Source organism: Rhinolophus sinicus, chromosome 8, assembly GCF_057876585.1.
Source record: "Rhinolophus sinicus isolate RSI-liver-muscle chromosome 8, RSI-T2T, whole genome shotgun sequence".
Lineage (NCBI taxonomy): Eukaryota > Metazoa > Chordata > Mammalia > Chiroptera > Rhinolophidae > Rhinolophus > Rhinolophus sinicus.
In genome coordinates, this window is record NC_142508.1 from 44,726,940 (window position 1) to 44,743,147 (window position 16,208).

Consider the following 16,208-nt stretch of genomic DNA (forward strand, 5'->3'; position numbering starts at 1 on the left):
TCCAGGCAAGCGCCCCATGTATGCTGTCATGTTATGTGGGTACAGATTCTGCACACTGCAGGCGTGAATGCACAGGCATGTACATAACACGTGTGTACACAGGTATCCAGGCATGGGCATGTCGACTAGTCTGTGCACCGCACGGTGTTATCACTAAGTGCATGTATGTGCCACAGGTTCACAGTAACGTACATTGCATGGTTATCCCTGTGCAAACCTGCCATCTCTAGGTTGTGGCCAAACCCTCCAGCACTCAGCAGAGGTTCATCTGTGGTTTTCAGCCACCGCCCAGAACGGGGGAGGGGATGCTGAGGCACCCACCAGCTCACACTTAAGATAGTTTGCATCTGGTTTACATTCAGCCCCAGGCCCTGAAGGTGGAGGGGGGTCCCCTGGGTCCCAAGGCAAGCTGCCCCTCAAGGCTCTCAGGACCCAGGGGACAGGGGGTGGAGCCGGCTGTGCAGCCGGGCTGGGGCAGGAAGCGAGAGTGGGGAAGGGGGAGGCCACAGCCGGTGGAGGCAAGGCGGGTGCAGGGCGTGTGGGGAGGGAGGGAGGTGCCAGCACTTGAGCCCTGAGGCCCTGCTGGCCCCTGGGCGCAGGCCCAGCTCCAGCCCCCAGGAATGGACCTCGTGGACCCGGACATCTTTAATAGGGATCCCCGGGACCACTATGACCTGCTGCAGCGGCTGGGTGGCGGCACCTATGGGGAAGTCTTCAAGGTGAGGACCCTCCTATCACCCTCCAACTAGTGACCTTTGGGGTGAGGCCCAAGAAGGGAAGGGGATGTGAGAGGGTCCCAGTCCTTGGCGTTGGCTCAAGGATGCTGAGGAGGAATTCAGGGGAATGGAGCCTGTCTGACTGCCAACTTCCCCTTTACAAGGCTCGAGACAAGGTGAAAGGGGACCTGGTGGCACTGAAGATGGTGAAGATGGAGCCTGGTGAGGAGAGAACCCAGGAGCTCCTTCCCCACCCCCACCCCCACCTCCTGGGACACTGGGATTGTCCCCATACTCCCACCCTGCAGTGGCCTTTTCTCTCCTGCCCCTCCTCACAGACGACGACGTTTCCACACTTCAGAAGGAAATCCTCATCTTGAAAACTTGCCGGCATGCCAACATCGTGGCCTACCACGGGAGTTATCTCTGGTGATGTGCCTCACACCTGCCCTAGGACCCAGCCCAGCCCCTACCCCAGCACTCCCATTCCTGACCAGAGTACTCCCTGACCCGATCTCCAATCCTGGACCCCCATTTTTACTGGGGCATCCCTAACTTGATCCCCAGTCCAAACTCCCACTTTTCTGAACAGAACACCCCCTAATCTAACCCTCAATTCAGAACTCCCATTTCTGATCATGGGTCCCCAAAATTGATCTCTTTATAGTAACCAAATCTGAAACTTAGTTTCCTAAAACTGATCTTTCATCATCCTGCCCTTCGGATCCCCGTTTCCCTCTCTGCTCTTTCAATATGAACCCCTAAATTCCTTGACCCTCAATTTAATATCCCAGATGCCCCAATAATGACCTCTGTCCCCCAGACCTGGCACCTTGGGCCTCTGTGTCCCTCTGGACCTCCGCAAGTTGTGAGATCTCTGCCCTGTTTCCGAGGTTATCATGGGAAAGTGGAGGGTGCCCTGGGTTAGGAGCCCAAAGACCTGGGTTCAAGCCCAGTTGATCCTGAACATACATTTCCCCTGAGCCTCAACTTCCCATCTATAAAATGGAAGTGGGATCATCCCACTCTGGCAAGGGGAGATAGAGAGATAACAGCTGTTACATTAAAGTTCAGAACAAGACAGTGAGCCAGGGGCTGTCCTATCAATAATAATTTATTACTATTATTGTTATTACTACTCTTGCACTTTTGTAGGTTGCAGAAGCTCTGGATCTGCATGGAATTCTGTGGGGCTGGTTCTCTTCAGGACATCTACCAAGGTGAGAGGACGGGAAAGGGGATCCAGGCAGCTCCCGCCCCTCCAATCCACCTCTCCTGTCTCTCTGTGTTTGTATTGCCTAAGACCGTTTTTTCTGGTCTGTATTTCACACAGTGAGCCCCTCCTCTGGGCCTGGGTCTGGTTGGGAATACTGTGGGACCGAGTGGACCCTGGTCCCTGCCCTCTAGGACCTGACAGTCCAGCCCAATCTTTCTGCATGCAACCATCCCCTCTGTCCACCCCATCTTCCTCTATGTCTGCATTTTCTCACCGTCTACTCCTGTGTTTGAGTATTTCTGCATTTTTTGGCTATAGTAGGTGCCCACATTTTCATTGAATGAGTGAATGAATATCCGATCCTCTCTCTTGGCCTACCTTTTCACGCTCTTGTGGAATTTGACAGTGGAGGTGGAGTGGGCTTCTGATCACCTCTCAATTTCTGATGCCTACCTCTGTCTTTGACTATCACCCTATGTCCCTCCAGACCAACACTTCAAATGTCAGAAAAGGAATGATTTTCTTTAAGAAGTCCTCAGGGGGAAACTGAGGCCCACAGAGAGGAAGTAACTCACACAGCCAGACAGTCAGACCTGTTTTCCGACCACCTCTCTCTGTCATTCCCTCTCCACCCTCTGTATCTCTTTTGAAATGTCTGTCTTCCCACTTTTTGGTCTCTTACCATCTCTTTCTCTGTCTCAGTTTGGATCTGGTCCTGCTTCTGTCTGTCTGTCTGTGTACCCCTGCCTTTTCTCATTTTGCAGAGTCCCATCACCCCATGTAGAGCCCTCCCATGGCTTCCATTTCCCTCTAAAAAAAGCCCTCATCATGACCCGAGTCTGACCACCACCGCATCCCAAGCTGAACGACCTCATCTCCTGCCCCGCGTCCACCCACTTTGCTGCTTTCCAAGCCCACCAGACACCCTCCCACCTCCCAGCCTCTGCACCAGATCTTGTTCCTCCTCTGGGTGGAACTGCTCACATCTTCATCCTATCACTTACTCTGTACACAGAGTAGCCTTCACTGACCAGGCTGTGTAACATGTCATCGCCTTCCCATGTATGTTTCCTGTGGTCCTCTTTGTTTTTTAGTATGAGCATCTCCTGTACTGCATATTTTACTTTTTCTGGTTTACTGTTGGCTTCTCCCACTGGAATGCTCTCTCCAGGAGGGCAGGGATCTGTTGCTCTCATCCAGTGCCTACCACAGTGTGTGGCACACAGTAAATACAGAGTAAATGTCTGCTGAATGAATTTCTGTCTCCCTCTGGCCTCTGGTTCCCTGCTGATTCTTTCTTTCGTTGATCACCCCTCCATCTCCCCCACGTACTTGTCCCTTCCTGTATGCCCCTCTGCATGTGGCACCCTCTCTGCTGGTGTGGGCGGGGACCCAGGGCTCCCAGGGCCAGGTTTCCTGGTTCCCAGCCAACACTGCCCTGGGGTGACCTTTGCAGTGACAGGCCCCCTGTCCGAGCTCCAGATTAGCTATGTCTGCCGAGAAGTGCTCCAGGTGAGTGGAGGCCTGGTGGGCCTGGGTGGGGCGGGGCCCTGCTCCAGTCCCCAGCCTCTTACAGCCCCCATGCCCACCCTTCTCCTCAGGGACTGGCCTATCTCCACTCACAGAAGAAGATACACCGGGACATCAAGGTGGTCTAGGGGCAGAAAGGTGGCCGTGGTGGGTGGGGGGCCCAGGAGATGGGAGTGTTATTTGGAAGGTGTAGGGTGGTGTTGAGCTGTGGGGCGGGAACCAAGAGGCAGTGTTGGGCTGGGAATGGTGGTCTCTGCCAGCCGCTAATGCTCCCTCATCCCCAGGGAGCCAACATCCTCATCAATGACTCTGGGGAGGTCAGACTGGGTGAGTGTGGGGGGGAGTTTGCAGAGGGGGCCTGGCTGGGGGCCTGAGGGGACAGGGGACCCCAGGTCACTATGTCTTTTCTCTCTGCCTCCAGCTGACTTTGGTATCTCAGCTCAGATCGGGGCAACGCTGGCTCGACGCCTCTCTTTCATTGGGACACCCTACTGGTGAGGGGTACCCAGCGGGCAGCTAGGGGTGCAGTGGGGAGTAGGGGCTTTTCTACCTTGATCTCTGGAAATCTTCTGGCTCCTTCTCCCTGATTCTGCCTTGCTCTGTTAACATTCTGTCTTCTCTTTGTCTCTCTCTTGAATTTTCCATTTACTTAGGTCTCTCTGGGCCCCTTTCCACCTGTTTCTCTAAGTGTTTGTGTTGATTTGTATCCTGGTCTGTCCCTCCCTATCTGTCGATTTCTGTCTCAGTGTGCAGCTCTCTCTGTCTCTGTGTTTCTATCTCTCTCTGTCTCTTCCTCTCCATCTTTATGTTTCTTTCTGCATCTGCCTCTCTCTATGCCTCATCTCCCCTCCCCCCACCTATTCTCCTTCTTACTTTGTCTCTCTCCTCCCTCCAATCCCCACACCAAGGAGCCTCCCCTCCCCCTCCTCCTTGTGTCACCCCTGGCTCTCTGAGAGTCTCTGCCCCCAGGATGGCTCCAGAAGTGGCGGCCGTGGCCCTGAAAGGGGGATACAACGAACTGTGTGACATCTGGTCCCTGGGCATCACAGCCATCGAACTAGCTGAGCTACAGCCACCACTCTTTGATGTGCACCCTCTCAGGTAGGCAAGTGTGGCAGGTCCCCCAGAGCCCAGAGACCCTGCCCAGCCCTGACACTGAATACACCCCCAGCCTGCCTCCCTACATCAAGACCCTCCTATGGGAGAACCCCCCCTTTCTCCAAGCCCAGTCTGACACCCCCCAAGGATCCCCTCAACCCAGAAAGCATTTTCTTCAGCCCTCCACACCAGGAACCCCCAACTCAGCGATCCCCATTTTGAGCCTCCCTCTGGACTGCCATAGCTCTATAGTGTGATAAGAGGTGTCCCCTAGAAGTGGCAGCCCAGTGCATCCTAAAAGCTGCGCCTTATTCTCATTCTGTCCCTCACTTGCTCTTTGCTGACCTCAGTGCTACTGGAGGCCCCTCAGGCCCTCATTGGGAATTTGAACCCCATATTCTCTCCTTACTCTTCTAGAGTTCTCTTCCTCATGACCAAGAGTGGCTACCAGCCCCCTCGGCTAAAGGAGAAAGGCAAATGGTAGGAGAAGGTGATTCAAGGGAGGGTAGAGCCAGGGTTGATTGTCTGATGGCACAGTCTCTGGTCCCTTCTTCCTCCTAAGGTCGGCTGCCTTCCACAACTTTGTCAAAGTCACCCTCACCAAGAGCCCCAAGAAACGACCTGGAGCCACCAAGATGCTCAGTGTAAACCTCCCCGAAGCCCTCGCGATTCTCACCCCAGAATTCCCCAGGGCCACATGACTCCCTAGAGCATTGATGGTTTAGTTCCATAGAACCCCATGGCCCTTTCAAAGTCCCTGGTCCCTGAGAATTCCCCAGCGCCCCCACCAAGACCCTCCAATTTGTATCCCAGACCCTTTCCCAAGATACCCTGAGTTGTTAACACTCACAAATTCCCAAGGGCCTCAAGACCCATTCCTGGTGTCCTCTGGAATTTCAGGAAGCCCAGTCCGCTCTAAGACACCTCTGGAATCCTCCAAGCCCCCCTACCAGGATCACTAAATTCTTTAATCCCTTCAAACTCCTCAGCATTCCCCAGTCACAATTCCCCAGAGTTCCCTGCCTTCTCCCTTGGTTCCCCTAGCCAGGTTCTCAAGCCCCTGTCCCAACCTCTCCCTCCACCCCAGCCCTCTGTCTGATGACACCCTCCTCTCCTCACCCAGCATCAACTGGTGTCCCAGCCAGGGCTAAATAGAGGCCTGATCCTAGATCTTCTTGACAAGCTGAGGAACCCAGGGAAGGGGGCCCCTGTTGGCGAGATTGAAGATGAGGAGCCTGAGGTGAGGGGTCCTGGCTGACAAAAGCCCTGGAACTTCCTGGCCTGCTCAAGCTGTGCCCCTGCTGGAGCGTCTTCCTGCTGCCTCTCTTGGAAGGAAATAGGGGAAGGAGGATGGGGGACTTGGCACAGGGCTGGGGGCACAGAGGTTATGGGAGAGCCCAGGGCTCCAGGCTGGGCCCGCAGGGTGGTGGGACTGCTGGAGGCCATGGCCTGAGGCAGCTGTCGCTCTGCCCAGCCACCCCCTGCCATCCCTCGGAGGATCAGATCCACCCACGGCTCCAGCTCTCTGGGGATTCCAGATGCAGACTGCCGTCGTGAGTAGAGTCCTCAAGCTTGGGGACACCTGGCCCTATAATAGATCCAAGAGACCCTCTTCACCCCCGCATCACTCATCACTTCCAAACAGACCTTCAGAGACCCCCATTACCATCTGACCCACAAGATACCTCAGAGAACCTCATCACCCTGACCTACAAGGTGACTGTAGAGACCCCACCTTTCTGACCTGCAAATAGACCCTGTGAAACTTCTTGTCACTGCTCTTACCCCCAAAGAGACCTCAGATACATGGCAGACGCCTGATACCCAAATGGAACCTGAAAATGAACACTCTATCACTACTTTGAGCCCCCACTTCCCTGATCCCAAACCCTGAGACCTCTGTAAATCAAGATCCCTCTCCTTCAGGGACAGCTCCAATCCTACGGGCCCGACTCCAAAGCCCCCAGTTTTACTTTGTATTTCTCAGTCCATCTCCCCAGTTCACTGTGTTACCTCTCCACCCCACCCCCTTCCAGGACGGCACATGGAATTCAGGAAGCTCAGAGGAATAGAGACCAGACCCGCAACTGACAGTGTGAGATGCCACCCCCACCCCCGCTCTCCCCAGATGCCCTCCCCTTCTTCTAGGCCACTGCTTACGCTTTACTATCCCACAGGCTCACCTACAGCCCCCTGGAGACTTCAGGAGCAGCAGTCCTAGGTCAGGGACCCTTAGGCTGGGAGGGGAGGGTGTTGGGATAAGTGGGAACCGCCTGACCTCATGCCTGTCACACCTCAGGAGGAACTTATCAGAGTCTGACGATGACTACGACGACGTGGACATGTAAGCGTGGCCGGGCCTCAGCGCTTCAGCTCCTCACCCAACCCCGCCTTCCTACAACCCTCACCTTGCTTCCATCTTGACCCCAACTTCAGCCTTTACTTTCCTTCCACCACCCATCCCATGACCCAATCTCACCCCTCCTTCCTCCCCAAACCCTGTTCCCTAACCCCACCCAACCTCAACCCTTTACTTTTCTTCACCTCAGACCCCTGACTTCCAAGCCCACCCCAATTCCAGCCCCCCACCTTCCTTCCATCTCATATGACCTTTGACCTGACTCCCAACTTCAGCTCCCACCTAGCCTCAACCCCAGTTCCTTCCAGAATGTCCTCCAGCCTGAGCTCTTTCCCCATCTATCCAGCTCAGCCCTGGACCCTCCGCCACATCTCAGCCCCCAGCTCCTCCCAGATGTTGCTCCAAACCCCAGACCTCAACCACAGGCCTTCATCTTTCCTCATCTTCTCACACAACCTCAGATTGAACATTGGCCCCTGGGAATTTCCCCCATACCCGACCTTTGACCTTAGACCCCATCCTCAACCCCGTCAGTCAGCCCCGAGGCTTCAGGGCCCACATTGTATCTGTAATGGGCTCACATGAGAACCTAACCCCTAGGAGCTCATATGATCTGTGTTACTAGGTGGCCATGAAAATTTAGACTTGATGCCTTCTCAGCACTTGATCTCTAAAAGCTGCTGGTACTATTGTCATCATGATTATTTGTCCTTTAGGCCTCAGCTCCAGCCTAGACCAAGTCACCCCTGACCCTTCTGAGCTCAGACCTCCAGCCCTGAACTACCCTGTTCTTGTTCCCACACCCCCACCTGCTTATCCATCTTTCTCTTTTAGCCCTACCCTTGCAGAGGACACACCTCCTCCGCTGCCCCCCAAGGTAATGCCCTGAACCAGAGCTGGAGGGCGGGGGGTTCAGGGTGCTGGAGTGCTGGGCGCTTTAAGGCTGGAGTCTGGGACACCGGGTCCCTTGAAGTCTGGGAGATGGGATGAGAGCACGTTGGGATCAGAAGCGGCCTCGCTGAACCTAGGGGTCCAATTCAAAATATTTAGCTTGATGGACACTGGTCAGTAGCTGGTGCGCCCAGATCCAACCCTTTAACTGCTGGAGTATGTTGATGTTGGGGTGATTAGAGGGGAAGGCTGGAACCATGGTAGGACATTGTGGGGCGACCAAATGTCAGTTCTGACGCAGGCAGTGTTGGGATGGCAGGGTGCCCTCTCTCTGGTATCATCTAATGTACTATCCACCCTTCTCTGTCTCCAAAGCCCAAGTTCCGTTCTCCATCAGACGACGGTCCCGGGGGGACTGGGGAGGATGGGCAGTTGAGCCCTGGCGTGCTGGTCCGGTGTGCGAGTGGCCCTCCTCCACGCACCCCTCATCTTGGGCCTCCCCCAGTCACCCGAAGCCCTCATCTAACTGCCCATTCAGGTAATGGGGCAGGCTGGGGTGGGAGGTGGGCAGAGGTGGGGGGGGTCCTTGGGGCTGATTTCCCCCCACCCTGTTTCAGAACCCTCACTCTGGAACCCACCCCCCCGGGAGCCTGACCAGCCCCCACTGTTGCCCCCCAAGACGGAAAAGATGAAGAGAAAGGTGAAGCCAGCTATGCTGAGAACTCACACCTCTGGATGGGGCTGTGGACGCCCAGTAGGGGTGGGGGTGGCAGTGGGAAAACTATTAATGATAACAGGTGACATTTGTGGAGCAGTTCCTTCCTGCCAGATACTGCTCTCATGCCTATGTGGTGAACACCTTCACAGATAGAGGTATATATCAGAGATAGGTATTATCTCCCATTTCACAGAGGGGGAAACTGAGGCAGAGAGGGATATGTAGCTTGCCAAGGTCATAAACCTTTGAGGAGGCACAGGCAGGATTTGAACCCTGGCACTCTTGCTCCAGAGTCTTAACCATTGCACGTTTCTGTTTCTTCCTCCCTTTTGCTGGCTCTCCTGCTCTGCTCTCCATGGCCTGCCTAGGGATGTGCCCTTCTTGTAAAGTTGTTCAACGGCTGCCCCCTCCGGATCCACAGCACAGCTGCCTGGACGCACCCCTCTACCAAGGGTGGGCATTCAGGAGGGTCACGGAGAGCGTGGGGAGATGGGGAGGGATCTTAATGGAAGGCGCAAAGGCAGGGACTGGGGAGGGTCATTACAGGGTGGGGAATGGCAGAGCTGAGGCAGGGGCAGAGCCTGGAGTTACAGTTGGGGTTTAGGGGTCAAAGGTGGGTAGAGGGAAGAGGAGTTTGAGAGTGAAAACTAGGAAAATTAGAGTATCAGATATAGCAGAAAGGTCAGAGTTTGGGGTACAAGATGGGGACAGTTGAACTGTGTTAACCTCAGTTGTAGATTAACAGTAGAGAGGCTGGAGTCAGCGTTTGGGGGTCAGGAATTTTAGGGATTAGAATGCAGCAGAAAAGGATGGAGTCTGGGGATCAAAGATGTGGAGACAAGATCAGTGAGGGGTAAATGTTAAACAGACTAGAGTTTGGGGAGGGTCACACTGGACAGAAAAAGCTGTATTTAGTGGGGGTCTGAATTTGAAGGTCATTGTTGAGACAGGATTAGCCTCCAGGGACCAGAACTGGGGAGGGAGAAAGAGGAATAGAACTTAGAGGGCTATTTGAGGACACATGTGTAATGTTTGGGTCAGCACTCAGGGGACAGAGGGTCTGGATTTGCAGGTCAAAGATAGAAGAACCACCAGAAGGTAGGAAGTCACAGGTAGGTGAGAATGAGACCAGCTAAGGGACTAGGTCAGGGTTTTGATTCAGATTTGGGGAAACAGAGGCTGGGAGTATTGAGGTGGGGGTGAGAGTTAGAGAAGTTTGAGGTCAGACAGCTGGGGTCTAGGAGGTCCCGCAAGATGAAGCAGGTCCCAGCGTACTCATGTCTGCCCCCTCCCCAGACCAGCATCTGATTCTGGGGGCAGAGGAAGGCATTTTCATCTTGAACCGGAATGATCAGGAGGCCACCCTGGAGATGGTGAGGGACAGCACCCAGGGTGCGCTGAGGATGGGGGGCTGGAGTTGGGGATTGCTGGGGTCTTACAGGAACCATCTCCCCCACTCTCTGCAGCTGTTTTCTAGCCGGACTACCTGGATGTACTCCATCAACAATGTCCTCATGTCTCTCTCAGGTCTGGCTGTGGGGTGGGTGGGAGAGGTGGGGGCCAGAAGTTAAGGCGTCAGGAGGCTGGGAGTTAGATGGGCACAGCTGGAAAAAAACTTAGGATCCCTTCGCAGAGCCCATGGTTCAAATCACAGCCACTGTTTCACTGTGGAACTTGGGGCAAGAGACTTCTGCTCCCTGAGCCTCAGTTTTCCCATCTATAAAATGGGGCTCACAATAGTCCCCACCTCTCAAGTCAGTTTTGAGGGAATTTCCACAATCAGTTAGTCTTTAAATTTCTTTGATGTTCAGAGGACAATTAGTACTTATCCCACACTTTAATAAGAGAGTGAGCAAGTTATAGATTAAAATTTTGTATCATTGTTTTATAAACATTTTGTGTAAAAGAATTTCTAATGTATGGGAAAACGCCAAGCCAAATGGGATTCATGAGCTAGTTAATATTACATCTGTGATGACAAACTTTAAAATAATTTCTAGATAGGTTTCTTCTTAAATTTTGTAATGTGTGTAACTTCATCTGACTGGTTAAATGCCTGTACTTTCTCATGTGGCTACAAATACCAAAGGGTAGGGAATGTATTTATTTTACTCACCACTGTTCACCAGAGCCAAGCAGAGTGCCTGACCTACAGTGGGTGTTTAAAATATATAAGTGAAACATGAATAAATGAAAAGTTCTTGAGACTTGAAAATTTCAGACCAAGCGATAGGGCTGAGTGAAGCTAAGGGGGAAACGTGGGAGTGTCCAGTGTTCTATAACTGCCTGCTTCCCTCTACATATACACACACTGCAGGAAAGACCCCCCACCTGTATTCTCATAGCATTCTGGGCCTGCTGGAACGGAAGGAGACCAGAGCAGGAAGCCCCATCGCTCACATAAGTCCCCACCGGCTACTGGCAAGGTACCAGCCCCCAATGGTACCACAAACCCTTGTAATCCCCCCTTTCTGCCTACCTTCCATTCACGCCTACCTTCTTCTGTAGGAAGAACATGGTCTCCATCAAGATCCAGGACACAAAAGGCTGCCGGGCGTGCTGTGTGGGTGAGAGAGAACCCCCTGGGTGGGCAGAGAGGGGCTGAGCCAGGGGCGGGGCTTGGGCTGCATCCACCCGAGAGGGTTGCAGAGTTAAGGCCGGGCGTCCTGAGCCCGGGGAAAGATGTGTGACCTTCTGGGGAGCGAGAAAGGGAAGAGAGGATTGACTCTAACGGATCCTTATCCATCCCCACAGCGGAGGGCGCGAGCTCCGGGGGCCCATTCCTGTGCGGGGCGTTGGAGACCTCTGTGGTTCTGCTTCAGTGGTACCAGCCCATGAACAAGTTCCTGCTGGTCCGGGTAGGGAGCCTGCTTAGGCTGGCTTCGGTGGAGAGCTCCAAGAAACCCCTCTTTCACTCGAGGCCCCGCCCCAATCTCCCTCAAGGTTCTTCCCACTTGCTGTCGGCGCTAGACGCTCCACCTTCTGAGGTCTTCCCAATGCTTGAGCTCCGCCCCTCACCCCTGGCCTAACTATTCTTCAGGCCCTATGCCCCACCTCAAACCCCCACATCCGTATCTAAAGAGAACTCACTCGGGTCTTTTGAGTCTCTAACGAGACTTTGCTACTTTTGAGGCCACGCCCCCCGGAGGGGTCCTGCCTATCAGTCACCAGGGAGCACGTCCCCAAACGGGAGCCAAGCCCACTCTGAGGCCACACCGGTCCCTTTCTAAGGCGGCACCACCCTCTGAGGCTTCAACCCCTGAAATTTCTAGATGGCACCTCCCAAGACTGAGAGCCCAGAAAATACTTGGGAAGCCCCATGCCCACTCTTCCAAGGCCACGCTCTCAGGCCCCGCCCCAAGCCTCTGAGCGCGCCCCTCCCTGTGTGCTCCGCAGCAAGTGCTGTTCCCGCTACCCACGCCTCTGCCTGTGTTCGCGCTGCTGACCGGGCCAGGCTCCGAGCTGCCCGCGGTGTGCATCGGCGTGAGCCCCGGGCGGCCAGCGAAATCGGTGCTCTTCCACACTGTGCGCTTCGGCGCGCTCTCCTGCTGGCTGGGCGAGACGAGCACGCGTGAGTGGGGCAGGGTCTCGCTGGGGGCGCGGCTGCTGGAATAGGTTGGTCTAGGTGGCTGGGCGGTGCTTCGCCTGGCGTAATTGGGAAGGGGGTTGAACCTGAAGTTGGGGCGCGGCAGGGAGGAAGGCAGGTATGAAAAATTGGTGAGATCGACAACGGGGCGGGGCCTCTAAGATGGGCGGGGTTTAGCCTACTTGCTTGGGAATGGAGAAGGTACTTAGCGGAGGAAGGAGGAACCGGGCGGAATTGGTTCTTGAAGCCCCTTCTCTCAAACAGAGCACAAGGGACCAGTACAGGTGACCCAGGTAGAGGAAGACAAGGTGATGGTGTTGATGGACGGTAAGGACGCTTCTCCCTGTCTTTCCCTCACTGTTCCTGGATCCCCGCCCCCCAGACCCTGTGACTCCCAGAAACGCTGAGCCCCTCCAAGCCTTGCCCCGTCCTACTTTGCTTCTCACACTGAATTTATTATCCAATCCCTCGGTAACCTTGCAAGCCCCGCTTTGTAAGCCCTCTCTCTTCCCCCTTCTAGGATCTCTGAAGCTGGTGACTCCGGAGGGAGCCCCAGTCCGTGGCCTTCGAACTCCTGAGATCCCCATGACTGAAGCCGTGGAGGCCGTGGGTACGTGCAGGGATGGGAGGGCCGGGGGTCCAGAGTGGAGGCGCAAGTGATACCGAACAGTAACAGGCACTGCTTTCCTCCTAGCTATGGTCGGTGGGCGGCTCCAGGCCTTCTGGAAGCATGGGGTGCAGGTGTGGGCTCCAGGCTCTGACCAGGTATGTTCCTCCATCCCAAGGCCCACAACCCGCCCCTCCCACCTCAGTCCTCTCATTCACGAGATGGACGGGGAGAACTGAGTCAGAGTGTGAAGTCGGGGAGGAGAAGCTTCCCCCAGTTTCAGTTCAGACAGGTCCCCTTCTCTACCCCAGGATCTCTTGGGTCCAGAGTTTATCCCAGGCCAGTGTGACCTTGTGCAAGGGACTTTGCTTCTCTCCGAGCCTGTCTGCCAACTATAAAATGGGGATTACTATAGAGACATGTGGGTTAAGAGCATGGACCAGACTGCCTGGGTTGGAATCCAGCTGAGAGATTTTAGGCAAATGACTTAATCTTCCTGTGCCTTAGTTTTCTCATCTGGAAAATAGAACGAAAAATGGTGCTTAGGTCATAGACTACCATGTGTCCTACTCTGCCCTTACATGTTTGTATTGTATTTTACCTTCAAGATCACCTATTAGGTAGGTGCTATGATTTCATAGGTTAGTAATATGAGGCACAGAGAGGTTAACTAACTTGCTTGGTGAGTGGTGTTGACAAGAATGATTATTTCTGGACGTGAGGATAAACGTTCAGAAAACTCCCCCTGCTCTGTTTAAGGGAGAGGGAGGAGTCTTCTAGATGCTGACACACACATCTTTTCCCCCAGCTACTGCAGGAGCTGAGAGACCCCACGCTCACCTTCCGTCTGCTTGGCTCCCCCAGGTACAGACTTGGAGAAGGGGACAGGGGACCTGGGAGGGGAGCTTCTGTTCTGGAGAGGGCCTCCTGCGCTGTCCCCAGACACCTTATCTTTGTCATGGACATTCTTTTACCTGTTCACCCTGCTTCCACCCCTATAGTCCGTTCCCCACACAGCACCCAAGGGGCTATTTTCATTTTTAATTTTAACTTTTTACTTTGACATAACTTTAAACTCACAGAGAAATTGCAAAAATAAATTTTAAAATCTGTATCCCCTTCACCCAGATTCCCTAGATGTTAACTTTCTTTTTAACCACATTTGCTTTATTTTTCTCATACATACGTAATTTTTTTTTGACTATGTGGGTGTGAATTGCAGACATGATGTCCTTTTACCCCTAAATTCTTCAGTGTATGTTTACTAAATCAAGGAAGGACAAACCACAGTGCAGCTGTCAATATTAAGAAAATAACACCGAGACACCACTACCTTCTAATCCATGCACCCATTCAAGTCTCACCAGTTGTCCCAATGATACTCTTTATAACCAAAAAATACTTTTTTTTTTCTGGCCCAGGATACAATCCAGGACGATGGGTTCATGTTTTTTTAGTCTTTGGCCTGGAACACTTCTTCAGACTTTGTTTTTCATGACCTGACACTCTTGAAGAGTGTAGGAAAGTTGTTTTACAGAATGTCCCTGAATTGGGTCTGAGGTTTCCAGGTTAAGCATTTTGGGCGAGAGTAACACCGAAGTGATGGTGTGTCCTTCACAGCGCATTCAATCAGGAGGCACATATCCGTTTGTCTTACCACTGGTGATGTTACCTTTGATCATTTGGTTAAGGTGCAGTCAGCCAGGTTTCTCCACTAGAAAGTTACTCTGTTTTCCTTTGTATTAATAAGTACAGTAGTCCCCCCTTATCTGCAGGGAATATGTTTCAAGACCCCCAGTCCTGAAACCACAGAGCATATCAAATCCTATATATGCTGTTTTTTTCCTACACATACATACATACTTTTGATCAAGTTTAAATTATAAATTAGGCACAGTAAGAGAGTAACAACAATAACCAATAATGACAGAACAATGATAACAATATACTATAGTAAGTTACATGAATGTGGTCTCTCAAAATATATTGTCCTGTACTCACCCTTCTTGTGATGATGTGAGATGACAGAATGACTATGTGATGGGATGAAGTGAGGTGAATGATGTAGGCACTGTGATGCAGCGTTAGGCTCCTATAAGGGTTCAATGAACACAAGTACTGTGATTCTGAGACAGCTGATCTGATCATGGGGAATGCTACTAAGTGACTAATGGGAGGGTAGCATATACAGAGTGGAAACGCTGGACCAAGAGGGGTGATTTACATCCCAGGTGGGACAGAGCAGGACAGCACAAGATTTCATCATGCTACTTAGAATGGCATGCAATTGAAAAGTTATGAATTGTTTCTGAAATTTTCCATTTAATATCTTTGGACTGTGGTTGACCACGGGTAACTGAAACCTTGGAGAGTGAAACTGCAGATTGTGAGGAGAAAAACTACTATATCTTTTGGGATGATTTTCTGAGACTGTAAATATCTTGTTTCTCAATCAGACTTTCACCTACTAGTTTTAGCATCTATTGGTGACTTTTGCCTGAATCTATTGTTCAGGCATGGTTACTAAATGGTGATTTTCTATTTGTATCATTCCTTCTATATTTATTAGTTGGCATTCTACTGTAGGGAAGAGCTGTCCTTTCTCCACCACTTATGTATATATGTATGTCTTTCAGCATAGTCTCATAGATTTCCATTTTAGTCTATAGATTATAATCTATTACTGTTATTATTTATTTTTAGGCACATATACTCCCAGGTTTAGCCAGTGAGAGACCCTTCAACAATCCCCGTGGCTTTCTGACATGCCAAAGGGGTCTTTTAAGTTCCAAATCTGAATTTGTCACTCTCCCCATTTAAAACCCTCCTGTGGCTTCAAGATAAATATCCATTTCTGGTTACATCCCACAAGACCATGACTTCTGTAGCCAAGCCCCAGGCTCTCTGCCACCTCAAGGCCTTGCAAAGGTTCTCTCTACCCAGAACAGTGTTCCCTGCCATTTCACCAAGTTCCCTCCTGAGCCTTTTTCAGGCTCTACCATCCATTCTTTAAGGGCACGTTGCCTAATCCCTTGGGCTAGGGTGTCCCTGCTGTGTGCTCCATGCTTCTTTGCACTCATGTAATTGGTCTCCCACTCTAGATTGAGCTCCCCAAGGGCAGGAACCATCTCTGCTCATTCACTGCTTTTGCCCAGCATTATGCTGGCACAGCCTCTATTGCCTCCTTTATGAATGAATGAATGAATGAATGAATGAATGAATGAATGAATGAATAAATGAATGAATACATGAACAAATGGACCAATCTCTCTCTTCCTTTCCCAGGCCTGTGGTGGTGGAGACACGCCCAGCAGATGATCCTACTGCCCCCAGCAACCTCTACATCCAGGAATGAGTCCCTGGGGGTGTTAGGAACCAGTCTCTGCACCCTCCCCAACGGACACACGTCAGTGCTCATGACATACCTGTTTCCCAATAAACATGCCTTCAGCCTCTGATGTCATCTTGTTTTTCTGGGGTTGGGGGG

The 16,208-nt window shown here is 52.3% G+C and overlaps 1 protein-coding gene across 1 annotated transcript; it reads left to right on the forward strand.

Moving 5' to 3' along the window:
• The first annotated feature begins 515 nt into the window (after nt 1-515).
• MAP4K1 (mitogen-activated protein kinase kinase kinase kinase 1) lies at nt 516-16,179 on the forward strand. Its single transcript, XM_019751333.3, has 31 exons — nt 516-719; nt 881-938; nt 1,055-1,145; nt 1,872-1,936; nt 3,389-3,444; nt 3,534-3,581; nt 3,747-3,789; nt 3,884-3,956; nt 4,432-4,563; nt 4,978-5,040; nt 5,123-5,204; nt 5,684-5,800; nt 6,035-6,113; nt 6,597-6,655; nt 6,738-6,781; nt 6,860-6,904; nt 7,754-7,796; nt 8,186-8,348; nt 8,428-8,510; nt 8,897-8,981; nt 9,825-9,901; nt 9,995-10,055; nt 10,846-10,954; nt 11,037-11,095; nt 11,283-11,386; nt 11,925-12,099; nt 12,379-12,441; nt 12,635-12,724; nt 12,809-12,879; nt 13,530-13,585; nt 16,007-16,179. The coding sequence occupies exons 1-31, from the start codon at nt 621-623 to the stop codon at nt 16,074-16,076; spliced, it is 2,463 nt and encodes an 820-aa protein (XP_019606892.1). The 5' UTR covers nt 516-620; the 3' UTR covers nt 16,077-16,179.
• The last annotated feature ends 29 nt before the right edge of the window (nt 16,180-16,208 follow it).

Excerpts from the sequence above, each read along its gene's own strand:
- MAP4K1 (XM_019751333.3), top strand. The coding sequence starts at position 621 with ATGGACCTCGTGGACCCGGACATCTTTAATAGGGATCCCCGGGACCAC. Across the intron at positions 6,656-6,737 it reads CCAGACCCGCAACTGACAGT|GCTCACCTACAGCCCCCTGG; the intron begins GTGAGATGCCAC and ends ACTATCCCACAG. Across the intron at positions 8,511-8,896 it reads CGGAAAAGATGAAGAGAAAG|GGATGTGCCCTTCTTGTAAA; the intron begins GTGAAGCCAGCT and ends TGGCCTGCCTAG.